Consider the following 20,514-nt stretch of genomic DNA (forward strand, 5'->3'; position numbering starts at 1 on the left):
ACACCTGCAATTCCCAGTTTCCCACACAGGATTAATAAAGTACTTCATTATACTGAGAAAAATACGTAGTACATATCAGAGCACTCCTTGTTCCATTTACTGTAAAAGTTACATGACGTTCCTTAAAGTAAAGTTATGAGGAAGCACCTTGCCTATATGGTCAACCTTTGTCCAACATTATTAACACTACCAGAATCGCAACTGCCCATAAAGTAGTTAAATATTGTTGAGCATTTGTTCCGTTCTAGGAATTTATGTTTGGCTGAACCCTGTTTGACATATTTATGTGGGTGATGCTGGTGATTTGATGTGCACCACCCTGATTGTAGAATGGTGTGATAAATAATGCTAGTATCTTGAAAAATGTATGAGCAAACTCCATGTCATAAATAAACTCCATGTCAGCTTCTCCACAGTCTAGAGCCTAGAGGTTATCAATAATTATTATACAGTAAAAAAAAAAAAAAGGAGTATAAATAAAACTAGAAATATAAAAAGCAGTGGCGAGCGGTGACTTTTTTAACCGGGTATGCGGAGTGCTAAGATTAAGGACCCCCCACCTTGGCTTTTAGGACACACTCAAAGAGGAAAACACCATGGCAGATGTCGATTTAAAAGTATGCACATTCCTACCTTAGGCTATTTGTAAATGAAATTCATCTCCAATCCTTCTTCTATGGTTTCAGGTTTATCCATAGTTATTCGAATGCTAGAAAACAGCTGATTTTCCAAGTAAAAACCGCCAAATAACATTTACACGTAGTTACGTTATACGTGATATTCAGAGCGTGGGGAGATGGGGGATTTCCCCGGTCAACGTCTCTGCATCAACTGAATGAATCTTTTTTTCCCCATTTATTTTTTATTCCCAGTGAATAGGAGTTAAAACTCCCACCCGGATGACAATAATAGACCATGCAAAATACAACAACAAAAAAAAAAAATAAATAAATAAATAAATAATAAAATAATAATAATAATAATATATTTAAAATATTGCCAGTATAACGATGCAAACAACAATAAAATCACAGAAGGACTTTAACTGTAAGCGACACAAGTATATAGAAAACAAAGGTATTGTTTCCTATTTTTTCCTGATGTTTGTTATTATTTCAAATTTTGTATACATTTTTATAAACTTTTTTAAAATTTATTTACTACTTAGGCATGTTGACAATAACGCCATCAACATTGTCTATGACCAGATATGTTAGTGGACTTTCAAAATTTGCTTTGCTTGAGAAAGCATGAAAATATACAGTTATGATTTTTATTTATTTTTATTTTTTTCATATGATTTCGTCGGGTTAGTTTTGCATCAAATATATTGTAATTTTCGGCAATCGAGATCTGGCAGCAAAAGCGCATTTTTCCACCTGGGCGAGCGCTTCTCGGACAGCTTACATCTTGCATGAAATCAGTCGTCTACCAGCTAAACACTGAGAACGCGCTACAATCCTGACGAGTCACAGCCACAGAGCGGAGGCGCCAAAACTGAGGAGAATCCGCTTACCCGGAAGCTTCCGTCACACACGTAGATTTACAGAAAATGACCATTGTTTTTTCCAAATAAATAATTTTACATACTTATTCCCAACACTTTATTAAGCTTTAAGTCACATCTCAAATGACAAGAGATCAACTTATAATCATGTTTATATTCATTAGCCCGTGAACTCATTCTCTCAGACGGCCTGGGTATGCGGCGCATTCTCAGTTTACATGGACGGAACGCCACTGATAAAAAGATGAATGAAAATAAGATTAAGACTTGACTTTTTAAACTGGAAACCCTGATAGCCTAGTTTATGATTTTATTTAAAAAATAAAGTTTTGATTTTCCTCTGTATTATATATGGAGTTCTTATATTCATCACTGTCTGTTTCCCTGAAAGTCTCTAAAGTTTTATGGACCATCAGCGTCAGAGGATGGGGAAATTTTGCCCCTCAGAATACATGGGCGGGGCAGGAGCCCGAACAGGTCTGTTAAAGGGTTAATTCTGGACTGCAGGGACAGGAAGATGTTCACGTCTGTGAAACTCAAGGCCAACCCGCTTTATGAAATTTAAATTGAGTTTCTTAAGGAATGTAACAAATGTGCATCATTGGATTAAAAGTGGTTTCATCCATTGGTCTCCCAAACACAAGGAAGGGATTTTTTCTCGGTAAGATTTATTACATTCCCAGTGAACATGAAGTTTGACTCGTCTTTCTGGAACTTTTGTTACTGTTTACATTACATAGCGCGTTCGGTTTTTAAGACTCGTGTCTAATTTGTTGTTTTAAATGTGTTTTAATATACTTAATCATTTGTTTTCAGTTTTTACGCCTTACAGTGTGATCATTCTGTTAAGAATCGCTGTTGCGATCTCTTAGCGTTTAACAGGATGTCTGGTCATGTCAAGTTGCATTAATCTAATGTTTGCGTTAAAGATATTTAACTCTATAAAGTTCGAGATATGTTTCGTGTTTCAATTGACACGTATACACGTTCAAGATATACTCGGATTAGATTTTCAAACGTTGATGCTTAAAGGTACACTAAGAAAGAAAACTTTGCTTGTGCTTGCCTTCATACTTTTCCAAACTTGCATGTCTTTCTTTCATGCGTGAAGCACAAAAGAAGATTTTTGGTAGAATGTTAAACATCTGACAGGTTTATGGCCATTTACACATTTTTAAATGTTTTTGCATAAAAACTAGGTGCTTGAGTTAAAATAAAATTAAAAAGTTAGAAACACATGGAGACCTTTTGTCAATTCCTCTTGCATTTAATCATAAAAGTGTATTCTGTGTGAACTCCCCCTTGGGTGTCTTTTTGAGTATGCTACTGTAAATGATGACATAATTTTTGGGTGAACTCTTCTAAGTTCACTGGTGGAATATGAGTGTACTTTTCCCTCTAAAATACAGCTACTATCTGAAATGCTGCCTAATAAGTAGGCTGTCACCGGAGTTTCTGGGCCCCCAGTTGCCTTGAGCTACCTCAGCTGAACCCTTTCTCCCTGTTACGGTGCCCCTTGTTATGTGAATTTATGTGGCACTATTTTTTTCCCCTTGTCTAATCTGGCTAAAGTGGCTTTTGTGAGAGAAGGAAATTCCTGCCATTCCCCAGTGAGGATTCACTATCATAATTTTATCTGTCTGCATGCTTAGACGTGCTAGGTAAATTCTATGTTATGTATCTATTTCAGGCATGTACACTTACTAAACCTTGTTTATGCGTGAAGGAAATTGCATTCAACAAGTCAGATGAGCCAGGATGAAATTATGTCTGTCCATTGAGACTTTAAATGCTTAAAGCATTGACAAAGCTCATGAGCAACTGCCCACATTTTTCCATGCACACAAGATAACTGACGAGTCACAACTCAAGGAAATAGATTCCATTATAAACTACCTGGCTCTACATGTACAAGATTTACACTGATCTGAGCGCATGACTTAATGTTGCTACCATGCTGAGAAATGATTAAGGGTGCGGTAAAAGCGCTTATCCCAGACCTGCCTGTACAGATAACCAATATCAGGAGTTGTATAGGCATGACACAGCAGAGTTATGATGAGCTTTCTTTAGTGTGTGTTTGTCTATTAAACAATAACATATTGTTAGTAAAGACATTTTTGGAGCTTGGAGCTGCCTGGTTTTCACTCTAACATACACCTTCCGGAGCAGAGATGAAATTTCACCGAACTCTCTCACTTCACTCTTGAATCAAACTCTTTCTTCCATTTTTATGCACCTGTAACTAAAGCTGAGTTGAAGGGGCACCTGCTTAATCTCATGGAAGGAAGTTAGGCAAGCCTAACATCATGTCTACTGATGTGTGTGTGCACAATAAATATGCTTTGATAAAAACCTTATCACTGCTGAAGCACAGGCTGGGTTGCGCTATTTTCACACAGGCTTTATCAAGGGACTGGGCCTGGATCTTGGACGTTGATTGATATATTTTATGATAGTCTGTCTTGATTATTCAATCACTTTTCTGCTGTTTCACCTTTGTTTGATTTTCTGTTCACAGAGTGGGTCAGTGCTCCAGAAAAGACAGGGAAAATGAGATAAGGTTTTAAGACATTTCAACAGGCACAGGACAGCAAACAACATATCCAGAGGAGATTCCAGTCCATGGTAAGGTTTGGAAGCATGTCCTACAGCGATCAGACTCCACCCAGCCCCAGCAGGACCAGCGGCAGTAACTCTGGGGCGCAGTATGCTACTGCCGCGCTGGGCGTAGGCCTCATCGCTCTGGGGATAGTCATGATTGTGTGGAGCGTGGTGCCGGCAGGGTCCGGAGGGAACAGCTCCAAACCTGGCATTGATCAAGGTCAAGGTCAAGTGCGGGAGACTTCATCCGTGGCGTTCGTCCTAGTAGGGGGAGGAGTGGCGCTTCTGCTGCTGTCTGTGTGTCTGAGCGTACGGAACAAACAGCGGGCGGACAGGGGACAGGAAGCCGGCAGTACACCCGCTAATACACAGGAGGAGGGGGCTACGTGAGTACATACTGTTACTGTTTACTGTTACACACCCAGGTGCAGTCACATTCTTACACTTTATGATGGTAAATAGGCCAGTGACGTGGCTGATTTTTATTTTATTTTTTTTTTTTGTCCTATTAATGTTTTCCAAAACACATAAAAATATCATTCACACATACAGTGACTTGAATACACTTCATGATTTTTTTGGAAGATTCTAAATTAACATTCTTTTTTTTTTATTTGATTATTTTATGATGTCATATAGACCAATCTGGAATAGACGTCACAGTTACGTCACTTGCTGCTGTGCACGGTAACAAGTGGAGGGAAAAGGGATAAAATTTATGGAATAAGAGACTGACATCTTTGGATGTCAGAATCGGAATGCAAATCATATTTATAGAATACTGTCGTCAAAGACGCCATTTGAAGCTGAACGCAGACATTTAAACGGACAGACTATGGATGAAAACTGCTATGATTACTTTATTTTTAAAGTATAAATTTGATTTAAACAATAGGTCTACACAATATTCACATATGCATTTCATAGGGGATGTATTGTTTTATCCCTATAGTTACAGCATGAAATATTACTTAAACCTATTACTATTAACATTTTACATAGCATTTATTTCTCACAGTTCTGACTCGCAGTTCTGACTTTTTTTTTTTTTTTTCACAATTGCAAGTTTATATCTCCTAGTTCAGATTTTATAACTTGATGTAACTCAACAATAGTGAGTTTGACAATTCTGAGGGAAAAAAGCCAGAGGTCAGGGATACTCATGATTCTCAGACGAGGGGAAAAGAAAGAATGAGGAGTTGTTTTTCCTTATCAGAATTGTGAGATATAATCTCGGATTTGCTAGAATAAAGTCAGAATTTTGAAATATAAACTCAAATTTACCTTCTTTTTAAAAATCTTTTTATTCCATGACTTCCATAGATTGCTACTTGAAAACTATCATTTTCTGCCACCAGATAGGCTCTGCCCACAAAAAATGTCTGTTTTGTAACTGTTTGTAAACAACGAATTGGTCTATATGACAGGTTGACTCAACTCTCCTGATATCATAATGAAAAAAGCCCCATGCAAACAATGAAATTCTTCATTAAACCATAAGTAGTTTGGCATAATCATGTATTACAATGTCTTAGAAAAAGGTTTTAACAAAACTGTTTTGCTGCTGATTAATATTTGAAAAACTTTGTCTGCCAAATCAAACCAACACAGAAAAAAGAAACTGGACTTGATATCATAGAGGACCCCTGCAGACCCTCATGACTGTCTCTGTGTCTCATTTTGAAGGCTGCACCCTCCAGAGGTCACATTTGTTGGCTGTATGTGTCATCAAGGATGTCTCATTTTTAAAAAAGTAACCATTATGAAGTTGTCTCTTAGTCCCCTTGAGGCATAAATTATTGTATTTTCTTTCTGTCTTTGGAATGTAATGGTTACTTTTCTAAAATGAGGCAACCTCAATGACACACAAAGCTAACAAATAACCTCCAGAGGACACAAACTTTGTAATCAGAGACAGATTGTGTGTCAAGGTCGACAAGTCTCGTCAAATGTTTTATAATTTGGCATGGTTGGTTCAGGTTGGTTCAGGTTGTAAAATGTTGTGTGGTGACTCCCAAAGAATTACTAGGATTTTGTTCATTAATAACATTTTTATTTGGGTGTGTACGTTAACACATATTTAAGGTACAAACAAAATACTCCTACACCACATGGCATTTTAGTTTTTGAAAGAAGCCTCGTATGCTCACCAAGGCTGCATTTATTTGATCACAACCACAGTAAAGAGTAATATTGCTACAATTTTTGTATTTTGTTTTCTATTTGCATATATTTTAAAATGTAATTTATTCCTGTGATGGCAAAGCTGAATTTTCAGAATTTCATTGATTAAGTCTTACTGACCCCAAATGTTTTGAATGATAGTTTGAACAATAATGAGCTGTATATGGTTGTAAATGTGCATTTATTTTTGCTTCTAGGATGGAACAACTAGCTCAAAACTACACCGTTCCCACTTACGAGGAGGTGGTAATGAGTGGCCAGTATCCCATCAGTCAGTCCTCGGAGCGACACAACAGCATCACCCAGCTGCCAGCCTATGAGGAGCTAGAGGAAGATCAGCACACTGTGGAAGATGGATTCAGCCCAGCACGCAGACCTTCATCCCAGATCGACCCCAGCACTGGAGCGGGCGGCCGAAGAAACAGCCGTCCCGGGCGCAAGCTGATTCCCCTTAAAATTAGGCGCATAAAATCTGACAATCTAAGAAGGAAAAGCTTAAGCGATATCCAGCAGACAAACGTGTTCACCATCGAACCCCTCACACCGCCTCCGCAGTATGACGAAAAGCTCCCTCCAGTTGCTACAAACGCACAACAGTGAGGCGTGCTAGAGGTTTACACTAACACTGCAGTGTGATGAAGTGTGCCTACCTTTTTTACAAATTACTACTGCAATGAACTTCATATTACTCCTCTGGAACGGATGTGCCACTATTAGCAGCACAAAGGAAACAGTAGTATGGAAAGGTGGAGAGCCTTCATTATGTCTTCCTATGTTGGCTGAATATTTCCCGTGTCGCAAAAAATAAAAATAAAAATAAACAAATAATTTAATAAAAAAGTTGCAGCTGACTGGATTAAAACTGAACTGGATTTTTGACAGATGTTTACTGAAGCACTGCTGGTCTTTATATAGGATGGCCTTGTTTTTGCTGTCGAACTTGAAATTCAGCATCCAAGCTGTCCAGACCTTTATTTCATAGGACGTCCACTAGAATTTCAGAAGAGATGTGAAACTGTAAACTGTGAGTCACATCAGCACTATTGCGTTTTTTTGCACTGATATGTGTTTGTGTTGGGTGTGAGTGCATGTGATGTTTTTTTGTAAAATTTCCATGAACTTTGCTTTGGTTCTCGTGTTGGCTTAAACTTTCTGTGTTTGTGTGCAAGTATGGTTGTTCTTAGTGACCTTGTTGCCAGAGTGACAAACCATGAGGTCATCAGTATGTGTCTGTCCTCATGGTTTACGACACAGAGTAGTTCTTTGACCCTGCAGCTGCCTTATATCACTCTCTCACCAACACACCACCAGACACAGAGAATTTCTTGTCTCCCTTTTTCACTAACTTGGATACACAAACACTCAGTCTTTTCATCCCTTTATTTTTAACTTTTAATGTTGATTTGTGTGAAGACAACTGTGTTTCTCATAGGGCAGCTGTGGCATTTCCATGCTGTGAGGTTCAAGCTCCCAGTCATCTGTCTACACTTGCGTTATTACTCTAAACACTCCAGGATTTTCACATTAAGAAACACCTGTAGCTGGTTATTAATGAAATCAGTGTTTCTTTTTCTGGAAATTTTGCTGATGCTTCTGCAGTTTAAGACAGACATGGATGGAAAAATGTTGCTGTATCTCATGTGCTATTTAATGATATGTTGTTTCTTTTTTTTTTTTTTTTTTTATATTCTGTTTATAATTGTAAGCTAGTATGGAATGAGAAATAAAAACAGTTTAACACGTGGATGTATTTGATCTAGAATATAAAAAATATATATATATATATATACTGTATATATGTCATGAGGGATGCTTATACTTAAAAACAGTGAGAGTGTGAGTGTGTGAAAGAGAATCAGAATAAATTTGATCCTCTAGAGCACTTCCTGTATTTCAGAAAGATCAAAAGGAATAAAAAAAAATATGGGTCATTTCAGAAATGAAATAGTTTGATTTGTTTTGAATCTCTATTCATGAAGTTTGTTACCACAAAAGGAAAAAATAAAGATTCATTTTGGATTCTAAATTCTCTAAAAACGATAAATTTCCATCCTGAACTGATGTATTCAATTCACACTCTAACCTTCATGTAGTGGACTGTGATTCATCCAGTAACAGAGTCAGTTCACTATAAAGATTTATTCATTCTTGTTCACTAATTTGTTCAATGATCCTTGCTGTAGAATGAGTAGAATTGAATCATTCACTCAACCGATTAGGTCAGTGAAGGTCGTATGCCTTCAGTAGGTCCAACCAATCAAACGCTCCCTCGGAACTATACTGGAATGCTATTGGTCGAGCTGTATCCAGTCGGAAAGGAGCAACGCATTCAGGCGTGAGTGAGAGCAGAGCATTCAGTGAACAGAAAAAAAGTCAGGTTATACCATTATAAGTAAGTTTGATTTTGGATTTAATAACTTAAATGCTCAGTTTGGAGGTAGATTGGTATAAATCTACTATAGTACTGTTTATCCATAAAACCTGCTATCGTCTAAGACCTCGTGAGTAAGTGAATTACAGACTTTCTGAACTGCTAGCAAAGGAACGTTACCATGCCAACCACGCACATTTTAATGTTGCTGTTTATTTGTTTTAATGTCAGCATTAACTAACTTTTATTTTACAGGGATTGTGCTGCAGATATTCAATAACAAAGTAATTTAAAGTAGTAATCTGGTTTTATACATAGACCCAGATTGTAAAGGGTTTAAATGCTAAACACACATGCTACTATTAATAGATGTGAGAATAGAAGTAATTTAACAGTGACTCTCACCCGCACTACCGTTACATGCAGATCTTATGATAAATGTTTAATCTCTAATGTTTTGATGCTGGTAGTGTAGTAAGGGAGGAATTACTTTACCCTAGACATGAAACAACTATTGTAGTTGTCGAGGAAGGGCCCTTTTTCCACATGTTTTCCGTATGTTTTTAAGGATAAAGCAATAGAATCTGTCAGTCATAATGTCACTCAAATAAGAGCTGGTCAGTTTGAACACACCTGGATGCATTGACTTCTTAACCTTTGACTGGGATAAAGACAGATTTTGTTAGGAGGAAGGAAGAGGAGCCTAGTCTTGTCAAAATTAAAGTGATATGTCCATGGGGCATGCAGAGAACCTTTCAAGAGTTGAATGTCATCAGTATAGCAGAGGTATGAGAAGTTTCAGGAGCACATCTCCTCGGGTCCTATGGAAGCCTGTTTCCACCACGGAATAAAAATAAAATAAAAAGCTAATTGTGACTTTTTATCTAACAATTCTGAGATTTTTTTTCTTGCAGTTGTCAGTTTGCTTCTCACAATTCAGACTTGTTTTCTCAGAATTAAACTCACAATTCTGAGAAGTGCAATTGGGAGAAAAAAAGACCTCTTTTATTTTTCTATTCTGTCAGAAACAAGAGAAAATGTCAAGAGAAAAGTTTATACAGCATCTTTCAATTCTGCTGTTTTTCTCAGAATTATGAGCCTACAGTACATCACACAGTTCTGTGTTTATATTGAGAGAGAGAAAAAATTGCAAAACCTTTTTCTTTTTCTTTTTTCATGGTAAAAAACAGGCTTCCATATGAGTCCTGCCTATCAACTTATATAACTAATTTATATATTAATTAGAATTATTCATTTTTGCTAAGGCTTAAAGAAATGGCTGTGATTTCTTATGTAATCATGATGTAAATTTCCTATGATTAGTAACATGACGTTTATGGTTCATGCTCAAAAACATCTACACCTTGAACTGAGCGCCCATAAGCAAAGTTGGCAAATCTAGTACTTTCAGGAGGTTGTGCACAAGCTAAGCAATTGCCTTGGAGATTTTTGAGATAATTGTCTTTTATTTAGAATGATCCCATTAAAAAAGTTTCACAATATTTTGATACTCAAACTTGATACTTATACTTGATACGTATTTTGATTAGATATTGTTTTGGATATATTTATGTAAATTGGCTTTGCAGTACAGAGTCAAGCTGCTTCATTGTTGACAAATGATAAAAGACATTTCCTGTCATTTCACTGTTTCCTACAGTGGATTTTACATCTTTTTGTTTTGTCTTATAAAATATCTCATTGCTATTTCGGGTGAAAACTTGCTGAAAAGTGCATGAGTAAAAATGAGTGTGTGAGTGAACTGAATGAATCAAACTAAATTGCGAACAAATTCAGACCTTTCGCAAATCTGTTCACCAGATCAAAAGAGTGATTTATTTGCAATGATCTGGCATCATTAGTACTGATTCTAAACAGTGTATAGAAAACACACACGACATGCTTGCTGAAATCTTGTCAGGGAAAATTATTCTCAGGTTGGTAAATGGTAATCTCCATTGCCAGACAAGTATTTATCAGTAATGTTTTACTGGGGTTCATGCCCAAGTAAAAAGGATCAAGTGACACCCCTGGGGGCTGTTTCATAAAACATCGTTTTATGATCAATCGGCCTTTGTAAGTTTTGTTGGGTAGAGAGTGGAGATATACAGGTGCATCTCAATAAATTAGAATGTCGTGGAAAAGTTAATTTATTTCAGTAATTCAACTCAAATTGTGAAACTCGTGTATTAAATAAATTCAATGCACACAGACTGAAGTAGTTTTAGTCTTTGGTTCTTTTAATTGTGATGATTTTGGCTCACATTTAACAAAAACCCACCAATTCACTATCTCAACAAATTAGAATACTTCATAAGACCAATAAAAAAAACATTTTTAGTGAATTGTTGGCCTTCTGGAAAGTATGTTCATTTACTGTATATGTACTCAATACTTGGTTGGGGCTCCTTTTGCTTTAATTACTGCCTCAATTCGGCGTGGCATGGAGGTGATCAGTTTGTGGCACAGCTGAGGTGGTATGGAAGCCCAGGTTTCTTTGACAGTGGCCTTCAGCTCATCTGCATTTTTTTTTGTCTCTTGTTTCTCATTTTCCTCTTGACAATACCCCATAGTTAAGGTCTGGTGAGTTTGCTGGCCAGTCAAGCACACCAACACCATGGTCATTTAACCAACTTTTGGTGCTTTTGGCAATGTGAGCAGGTGCCAAATCCTGCTGGAAAATGAAATCAGCATCTTTAAAAAGCTGGTCAGCAGAAGGAAGCTTGAAGTGCTCCAAAATTTCTTGGTAAATGGGTGCAGTGACTTTGGTTTTCAAAAAAACACAATGGACCAACACCAGCAGATGACATTGCACTCCAAATCATCACAGACTGTGGAAACTTAACGCTGGACTTCAAGCAACTTGGGCTTCTCCACCCTTCCTCCGGACTCTAGGACCTTGGTTTCCAAATGAAATACAAAACTTGCTCTCATCTGAAAAGAGGACTTTGGACCACTGGGCAACAGTCCAGTTCTTCTTCTCCTTAGCCCAGGTAAGACACCTCTGATATTGTCTGTGGTTCAGGAGTGGCTTAACAAGAGGAATACGACAACTGTAGCCAAATTCCTTGACACGTCTGTGTGTGGTGGCTCTTGATGCCTTGACCCCAGCCTCAGTCCATTCCTTGTGAAGTTCACCCAAATTCTTGAATCGATTTTGCTTGACAATCCTCATAAGGCAGCAGTACTCTCGATTGGTTGTGCATCTTTTTCTTCCACACTTTTTCCTTCCACTCAACTTTCTGTTAACATGCTTGGATACAGCACTCTGTGAACAGCCAGCTTCTTTGGCAATGAATGTTTGTGGCTTACCCTCCTTGTGAAGGGTGTCAATGATTGTCTTCTGGACAACTGTCAGATCAGCAGTCTTCCCCATGATTGTGATTTTTTTGCCAGCTGAGGAAGTTGCACTGTCCATCCTCTGCACTTCAATAACTGTCTGGTTCAGCTCAGCTACCAAATCTGACCTCAGAAGACTACAGAGGGTAGTCCGGACTGCTGAGTGAATCATTGGTACAACCCTCCCCACACTCCAAGAACTGTACTCATCCAGAGTGAGCAAAAGGGCTGGCAAAATCACTCTGGACCCCTCGCATCCAGCACACTCCCTCTTTGAACTGCTGCCGTCTGGTCGACGCTACAGAGCTCTGAGCACCAGAACGGCCAGGCACAGGAACAGTTTCTTCCCTCAGGCAATCCATCTCATGAACACCTGACAATAATTGTGGAACACACTATTTATAGACTTATACACTTATTTATCTAACACACATACTTAGTCTACATTTCAATTTGCACATAATATACCTGTACATACAACTGTCTATTGTTATATACATACAATTGTCAATTTGTATATTTTTATTCCTTATTTACTTGTTCTATTTTTTAATTCTTCTTTTTATTATCTGTGTTTTTTGTTCTGCCACTGTCAATCTGTTGCACTGTGGAAGCTTCTGTCACGAAAACAAATTCCTCGTATGTGTAAACATACCTGGCAATAAAAGCTCATTCTGATTCTGATAAAACAAATTTACCAAATAAGCCAGGTTTATTTCAGTTAGTCTGACTTATTGTCATTTTGATTTGGTTCAAAATAAGTCAGACTAACTGAAATAAGCCAGGTTTATTTGGTAAACTTGTTTTATGAAACAGCCCCCTGGTGTTACAGCTAAAGTCCAGAAGAGCAAAGAAAGTTCGTTATTATATGCTATCTGTAATATGTCATTCATCCAGTAGGTGGCAGTGCATTCACACCAGAGCAATACACTCGAATGAATTACAGTGTACTGTGACACCATAGTCAGTTTTAATCCGTTTTCCTGTGAGAAACAAATGGCATTGTGTATCTCTGTCTCCCAGCCCCAGCAAAAACCCCGTTAAATGAAAAAAAGAACAGAAAGGAACGGGGGAGGAAATGGAAGACAGTACTGCATTGTGGCATATTCAACACTGTGGGTAGAATGTTTTGTCCTCTTTACGTACTGTGTCCCATTCTTTAGCGTTAGCTCACTTGTTTAAGTGTGTGTGTGTCTGTGTGTGTAGGATGGTGTGAGGTCATACTGTGTGAGATATGAGCTACTGTGGGGAACTCAGACACGCTGACCAACACTGTGGGCAGTGGAAGACACAATCTCTCTCTCTCTGCCTAGTCTCTCTCTTTCTGTAAGTCTCAGAGGAGCATAAAGAGCTGTTGTAAGTACTTTAATGTGCTCAGCGTGATTGCTAGTGAGGAAAACCACACACATGCTCAGAGAGTAAGTTACAGTTTTGATTTAATCTGAGGAAACACCAAGACACTGCTTATAGAAGTAAATGTTCACACATTTGATGTTTATTACTGTATTCATACCTGCATATAGAAAACAGTACACTATTAATTTGTTCTTTATAATAAAATGTACATTAAATTTATTCATTAAATATGGAGTGTGCTCTGGGATGGACAATACATATTGGGACCATTCATATATCTGTGTGTGTGCGCAGTGTTTCCCCTAGTTTTCCGGCTAGGGGGCATGTCTAGCTAATGAAAATCATGAAACTTGAACAATTTCACATCAATTTATTAAAAGTTTAACAAAAATTACATGTTTAGGGCCCTATGAAATGTTTTATATTTTCCAAACATATGTTTTATTGTTACCAAATTCTGTGTTTTGCATGTCTAATTATTTGAAAGCATTTCATTTATTCTTAAAATAGCCCTATGATTTTTTTACCTCAGAAATTCTATGTTGTGTATTGCAGTTTTTAAGGCATAAAACATTAATTTAATTTATCTTTAATTAATGAAAATTAAACTTTTTTTTTTTTTTTTGGAAAATAAAGGGGATTTAATATTACAATTAAAAACATTGAAGAAATATTATATGATTATCCCTTAAAAATACGGTTTTAATAATTTTAGTAGTAGCCTATTACATACATTCTACTGAACAATAGTAATGTTGGTTATTTCTGCCGCAATGACTTCAAGGTAAACCAAACTTTTATTTTGACAGGTTGCCATGAATACCTTTACAGTTCTGTGTGTATATGATATGATGAGGATAGTTTTACTCAAATGAAACGGCCAATTGCTCATGAAGTGACTCTCAGAGCAGTCTTGGAGATGTTGTTCATGTATTTATGTTCTCTTTCACGAGTTCACACTTACATGTAACCCCCACGAGTGCTCCTCCACATGCTGGGGTAGGAACGGGCTGAAGGTGCGGAGGGATGCTGAATGTCGAGAGATAATGCAAGTAGGACGTGCTTGATTATTTATAGGGGTTCTCCCTTGCGCTGATTGGATAAATGGTGTAATTACTAATGATGAATTGGCTGTGTTAATTATCTGTGTGTGCTCCTCCTGAAATTTGTTTATAAAACATCACTTCACAAGTTCACACTGACATATAATCAACTGAGTAAAGGTTATGCATATTTGGCATGCTGTCCAGGGAGAGGGCTCTGAGCTCGGTAAGACTCCCGAACCCGGGGTACTCCCCCTGTCCGGGGAGAGGGGTCCGAGCTCGGTGTTTAGCCCGGCCTCATACCGCTCCCCCAAAAGATGCAATTAGAGCAGGACAGCAGCCAGAGACGGGCGTTTATAACCCCCCAAAATTTGCAAGGCTTAAGGCTGGAGGGGTGCTGGACTTTGCTTAATGTACGATTGTTGTGGTGGTATCTGGAAAGAGAAACTGGCTTCTGCGGAAGCGAGCATTGCTGTGGCAGTGGGGTAAAAAGGGGGCTTCCGCGGGAGCATTCACTGCTGAAAGAGAGAGATAAGGGCTCCTGCGGGAGCAGACACTGCTGCAGCAGTTGAGAAATATAAAAGTAGGCTCCTGCGGGAGCGGCCACTACTGCGGCAGTAGAGAAATATAGATGCAGGCTCCTGCAGGAGCGGCCGCTGCTGCGGCAGTAGAGAAATATAAAAGCAGGCTCCTGTGGGAGCAGACACTGCTGCGACATCTGAAAGAGAATGTAGCTTCTGCGGAAGCAGGCACTGCTGCGGAAGTGGAAAATACAGACAAAGGCTCCTGTGGGAGCAGATACTGCTGCGGCAGTCGGGGAAATACAGATGCAAGCTCCTCTGGGAGCAGCTACAGCTGTGGCAGTAGAGAAATATAGATGCAGGCTGCTGCGGAGCAGACACTGCTGCAGCAGTTGAGAAATATAAAGTAGGCTCCTGCGGAGCGGCCACTACTGCGGCAGTAGAGAAATATAGATGCAGGCTCCTGCAGGAGCGGCGCTGCTGCGGCAGTAGAGAAATATAAAAGCAGGCTCCTGTGGGAGCAGACACTGCTGCGACATCTGAAAGAGAATGTAGCTTCTGCGGAAGCAGGCACTGCTGCGGAAGTGGAAAATACAGACAAAGGCTCCTGTGGGAGCAGATACTGCTGCGGCAGTCGGGGAAATACAGATGCAAGCTCCTCTGGGAGCAGCTACAGCTGTGGCAGTAGAGAAATATAGATGCAGGCTGCTGCGGGAGCAGACACTGCTGCGGCAGTGGAGGAAATACAGATGCAAGCTCCTGCGGGAGCAGCTACTGCTGCGGTAGTAGAGAAATAGATGCAGGCTCCTGCGGGAGAGGGGTGCTGCGGGGATGGTTGAAGTGGAGATGAACGGGGATGGACTGGAGTTAAAAGGGGTGGCTGATGAGGGTTTGGTGGGCTTCCTTGATGTGGGAGCGATCTGTTCGAATGTAGCTCTTGAAAGCTTCTGACGACCAGCGACCGAGTGTTTGGATCTGCTGCTGGGAAAGGCCTTTTTGAGCCGCTGTGGTTGCTGCGCCTATTCTGAAAGAATGCCTAGAAAAATTATCGGCTGGAATACCGGAAAGGAGCAGAATGGACTTGAGATTTTTTGGAACCCGAAACGAATGACGGGGCGGTTAGAGTCATCTGTGAAAAGAGGGTCAGAAGGGGATTTGGACTGTGAATTCTTGAGCTGAAGGAAGGCTAGGAGGACTTGGTATGGGAGTATAGGTGATTGGACGTTGAAAATGTAAATAAAATGGCCTTTCTTTGTCTGGCCTGTCTTACTTTGCATTATAAAAAAGGAGATGGTTTCGTCATCCAGCACCGCTAGATCAGAAATAGTGGGGTGGATGTTCGGGTTAAAGCTGGAAGTGATGGTGAACTCGGAGCATCTGAGAAAGCCAAAGAAAGCCAGGATGAATATGGAATCGAGCGTGCGAGCGGTGTGGATGGAATGGTAACCTCTGCAGAGGGTGGAAATACATTTAGTCAAGATTTTTAAGGTTATAGATCACCTGGTGTCTGGTCGGATGGGATGGGCTCTTTGAATACCTTTGATGAGAAGGGAGGTCTGTGAATTGGCTATTTGAGGTGAGGGTGAACCATATATGAGCTTATGGAAAAATTGGATTTTTAATGGAGCTGACTTGGAGGTTTTTATTAATGTTGAGGTGAGATATAAATGAAATGTTGGAGAGCAGGGAAAAATCGGGAAAGGGCAGGTTGTAAGCAGAAGGGGGGGTTGATGTTGTTGTTGTTGTGGATAGAGTCTTTAAAACAGCTCTATTCATTTATACTGTTATCAGCACATGTTGAAGTAGATTCGTCTCTTGTCTCTGAGATAATATGCGCTGTTAATGCAGCGTTAGAAAACTCCGTCAGTTTTTTTACTTTCACTTTCTGTATGACTGAAGTTAAGACGTTCACCGGCATAACTATTGCGCAAAGTTTGCACGTTGCTTGTGTGATATCCATTGGCTCACCTTCATGGTTTAAAACTACATGAATACATGAAAGAGGAATCAATTCGTTATGCCGCACTGTCTGAAACACGTACGCTTGTGCGCGCTTTGGGTGTGTGCGAGTACAGCGCGCAAGTAACGAATTGAGTTCTGTTTCGTTTCTTCTTGTGGTTTTAAATAGATTGAACGTGTAAATTGGCAAATTAATTTGCGAATCACATGCCGAACGGTGGGGTCTGGACCTGGTCCGTATATCACGGATCAACTGCGATCCGTTTAAGCCCTATGACAGATCAGAGCAATCTTTTATTTACTAATTTAACCATCGTCAAATTGCTACTCAATATCAATCGCATACAACAAAAATAAAGAGTAATTAGAAAAATCATTTACGCACAATAAATAACAGAGCGTCATATCTATACACATTTTCCCCAGAACTTTCTCGCGACCCGGTAGGAATTCTTCCACGGTCCGGTAGTGGGTCGCGACCCGGTGTTTGGGGACCTCTGCTTTAAAGCATTTCCATGCTGTTAAATAAGATTGCATGGTCCTGGAGGAGACTGCTTGAAGAATGGAATCAAGGGAAGCTTCGAGGAGGGGTCTCAGTGGATGATTTATGGGAATATCAGCTCTGAATAAGGAGGTACTGGGGTTGGGAGTGGTTCCGCCTCTGTCACGAGCCGAGATCCAAATCAAGTGTCTTAGCAAAAGCATTAGGGCGGGTGAATCGGAACGGCCTTTATTAATGCAGTGCACGGTACCCTCAATGTCGCAGTGAATAACGATGCTGGTGGTGGATCACTCTTTCCTCCACAGAAAGGCTGCAACGACTAGAGGATATAGCTTGAAAAGCGCTGAAGATATTAGCGGCTGAGGTAAATCTAACAGCTGAGGGGGCCACGTAGAAGCAAACCAGCGGCCTTGGTAAAATCCTCCGAAACCGACGGTGGGCGCGGCGTCAGTAAATAATTGGATATCGACTGGAGAAGAAATCAAGTCGCTATAAAAGAAAGATAAGCCGTTTCATTGTTTAAGGAAGGATATCCACAAACTGAGCTCGTTGCGGCATAAGTCAGTTATGGATTTTCGGTCTTCTAAATCATGAGTGGAGGACGCGAGAGAGAGGAGGTGAGATATAAAAGGGCGGTCTTGCGGAATGATGCGCATCGCAAAATTTAAATGGCTGAGAACGGATAGCAGCTCGCGATTGGAGCAGCTTGGGTTGGCTAAGAGGGTGGGAGCTACCAGAATCATTGTCAATTTTTTCTTTGGGTTGAGAAGCTTGGAAGAGCTAAAACCTTTTGCGTGGTCAAAAGTTGCATGGCTGGGATGGAGTCGGGGGGAGAGATGATTAAAAAATTGTCTAAGAGATGGATTAGGTAGGGTACGGCGTAATTGTTGGAAAGGATCCAGCAGATTGCTTCTGACAACATGTCGAAAATTTTAGGGCTGCTTCTGCAGCCGAAGGTGAGGCGGACGGAAAAGTAAACTTTTTCACGCCAGCGGATGCCGAATAAATGCCAAAAATCTGGATGAATGGGCATCACTTTAAAGGCAGAGGTGATGTGGACTTTGACCATCCAAGGCCCGCGTCTTTGATCATAGTAATGGCTTGGTCAATGTCATGGTAATGGAGAGAAAATTCTTCGAGCGGAATAAGGCTGTTAACTCTCGTGAATGGGGAATTAAGCGGGGAAGAGAGTTGATCATCGATTATGAGGAGTGTTTTTTTTTTTTTTTTTTTTACCAGAAAATTTTCTGGTAGCTATACCAATGGGGCTAACGCGGAAAATGTTAAAGGGAGGAACAGAAAAGGGGCCGATCATGAAGTTTGCGTCGGTTTCTTTTTTAATTAGAAGATCGACTGTTTCGGGTTTGGTGAGAGCGGACTGGAGATTGGGGCAGATGAGGCTTTGGGAGGGGAGATTTTCGCCCCCACAAAAATTGCATATGTGCATAAACCGGCAGCGTTGCCTTGAGCATCTGCCAGAATTGAAGCTGGCGCAGACCTGGCTGCCGGAGGAAGATGAGGGGCGGCGGTTGGTGGAAGTGGGGAGGTATGGTTTGGTTGAGGTGTTTAGGAGGCGCAGGACATAGCTGGTAGACCTGGGCTGGGATGGTTCAGGGCAGGGAAGAATGGATGGGTTGACGAAAGGGCATGTTGTAGTGGAGTGGGCTATGGATCGGCAGACCACGCATGAAATGTTATGGCAGCTTAAAAATACCCAATTAAGGAGTTCAGTGTCCAAAGCCCCCAAGTAAGGACACTGATTCCACTGGGCCACTCGGATGGCACATTTGGCTCAGCGATAATCACGAAAAACTAAACAGATGACTTCTGTGTAACGGTTGAAAGTAATCCTAAATTCGGAAAATGATAAGGTACATGAATGATTGTAAGCTGTGTTTTTTAAAGTGACTGCGAATTCGCCATAGTCAATTTGGCGATCTGCAGACGGAGGTGAAATTGGAGACAGAAGGGGAAAAAAGATCTATGTCCGTACCTGACAGAATTTGGTTCCTGATGTTGCTGGATACGGGGGGAGGATCCGAGGTGAAAGCGTTTGGTGAAATAGGTAGGGGCGTGGCTGTAGACAATGAGAAGGAAGAGTGAGCATGAGAGAGGGGAGGGGGAAAGGTAGCCGCCGGAACCGCTTGCCGAGGCAGGCTCACGCTTGGGATGGTTCCGGGAGCGAAAGCTGGAGAAAAGGGGGGAAAGAGACAGGGAATAGCGGGTGCAGGAGCCTGCGGCATTAGCGGAGGCGGCCTCATGCTTGGATTGGTTCCGGGAGCGGGCAAAGCGGGGAAGCAGAGGGGGAATGGCGGGCGTCGGGGCTTGCGCTGATAGCGGAGGCAACCTCGCGCTAGAACTGGATGGTGGGGCTGCGGGCCATGGGTAGGGAAGAGGGTTAGGATCCGGTGCACGGCCCAGGCTTGCCGAAAGCCTTCTGCTGCTGCCTGATTATCTGAGGCTCATCCTCGAAGGAGTGGTGGTTTGTTCAGGCTGTGAGTACGGAACCCTGGCTTGCTTTATCCGTGGCTTTGGATGGAGGAGTGGAGATCGGAGGTGGCACCCCTGCCTGGAGCGAAGCGTAGAGAGCTTGGAGATCCACCTTTTTTGAATGGCCGTTGATGCCGGCACTGATAAGCGCTTGGCGTAGTCCTGACACGGTCCATTTCTCCGCAGCGGGAGCGGAGGAGAGGGCTGAAGCGTAGGAGGGCGCTGGAGAAGATGGCTGATGCCTGGAAGGCTAGGGTGAAGGAGAACCTCGGTGTCTGGAGGTATGAGCGGCAGCGGTGCGGGATGGCCGGCGGCCCCAAGGTGCAGCCGCGGGCTCGATTGAGGTGTCCTGCAGAGTGCTGGTGCGCTGAACGTCGGCTGGAGGCACAGGAGGAACAATTCGATCTCTGACATGATTGCGGCGATTGGATGTGCCAATGCTGAAAGTCGAGAGATAACGAAGGTAGGACATGCTTGATTTATTTATAGGGGTTCTCTCTTGCGCTGATTGGATAAATGGTGTAATTACTAATGATGAATTGGCCGTGTTAATTTTCTGTGCGGGCTCCTCCCGAAATTTGTTTATAAAACATCACTTAGTGAGGCGGGAGACGCTAATATTACCGGAAACGTCATGC

General features: G+C 41.0%; 2 protein-coding genes across 16 annotated transcripts in view; both read left to right on the forward strand.

Moving 5' to 3' along the window:
- The first annotated feature begins 1,917 nt into the window (after positions 1 to 1,917).
- Positions 1,918 to 8,037, forward strand: tmem51a (transmembrane protein 51a). The gene is made up of 3 exons (XM_058784208.1): positions 1,918 to 2,168; positions 4,029 to 4,497; positions 6,493 to 8,037. Exons 2-3 carry the CDS (start codon positions 4,133 to 4,135, stop codon positions 6,893 to 6,895), a joined length of 768 nt encoding a protein of 255 aa, XP_058640191.1. The 5' UTR covers positions 1,918 to 2,168; positions 4,029 to 4,132; the 3' UTR covers positions 6,896 to 8,037.
- Positions 8,038 to 8,589: 552 nt separating this feature from the next.
- Positions 8,590 to 20,514, forward strand: part of sema3b (sema domain, immunoglobulin domain (Ig), short basic domain, secreted, (semaphorin) 3B) — a 73,425-nt gene continuing 61,500 nt past the window's right edge. For 8 of the 15 annotated variants that reach the window (XM_058784163.1, XM_058784168.1, XM_058784162.1 and 5 more), the window contains exons 1-2: positions 14,323 to 14,630; positions 20,063 to 20,339. The gene's annotated coding sequence lies outside the window, so the exon portion shown is untranslated. Of the gene's footprint in view, positions 8,801 to 13,028; positions 13,121 to 13,211; positions 13,332 to 14,322; positions 14,631 to 19,792; positions 20,340 to 20,514 lie in introns of those variants that run through there. The other 7 variants (XM_058784158.1, XM_058784161.1, XM_058784159.1 and 4 more) reach the window with 7 other exon arrangements.

This window comes from Onychostoma macrolepis, chromosome 08, assembly GCF_012432095.1.
Source record: "Onychostoma macrolepis isolate SWU-2019 chromosome 08, ASM1243209v1, whole genome shotgun sequence".
Lineage (NCBI taxonomy): Eukaryota > Metazoa > Chordata > Actinopteri > Cypriniformes > Cyprinidae > Onychostoma > Onychostoma macrolepis.

Bases quoted from the DNA above. Each gene is read 5' to 3' on its own strand.
- tmem51a (XM_058784208.1), top strand. From the start codon at position 4,133: ATGGTAAGGTTTGGAAGCATGTCCTACAGCGATCAGACTCCACCCAGC. The intron at 4,498-6,492 runs GTGAGTACATAC...TTTTGCTTCTAG, and splicing joins ACACAGGAGGAGGGGGCTAC to GATGGAACAACTAGCTCAAA.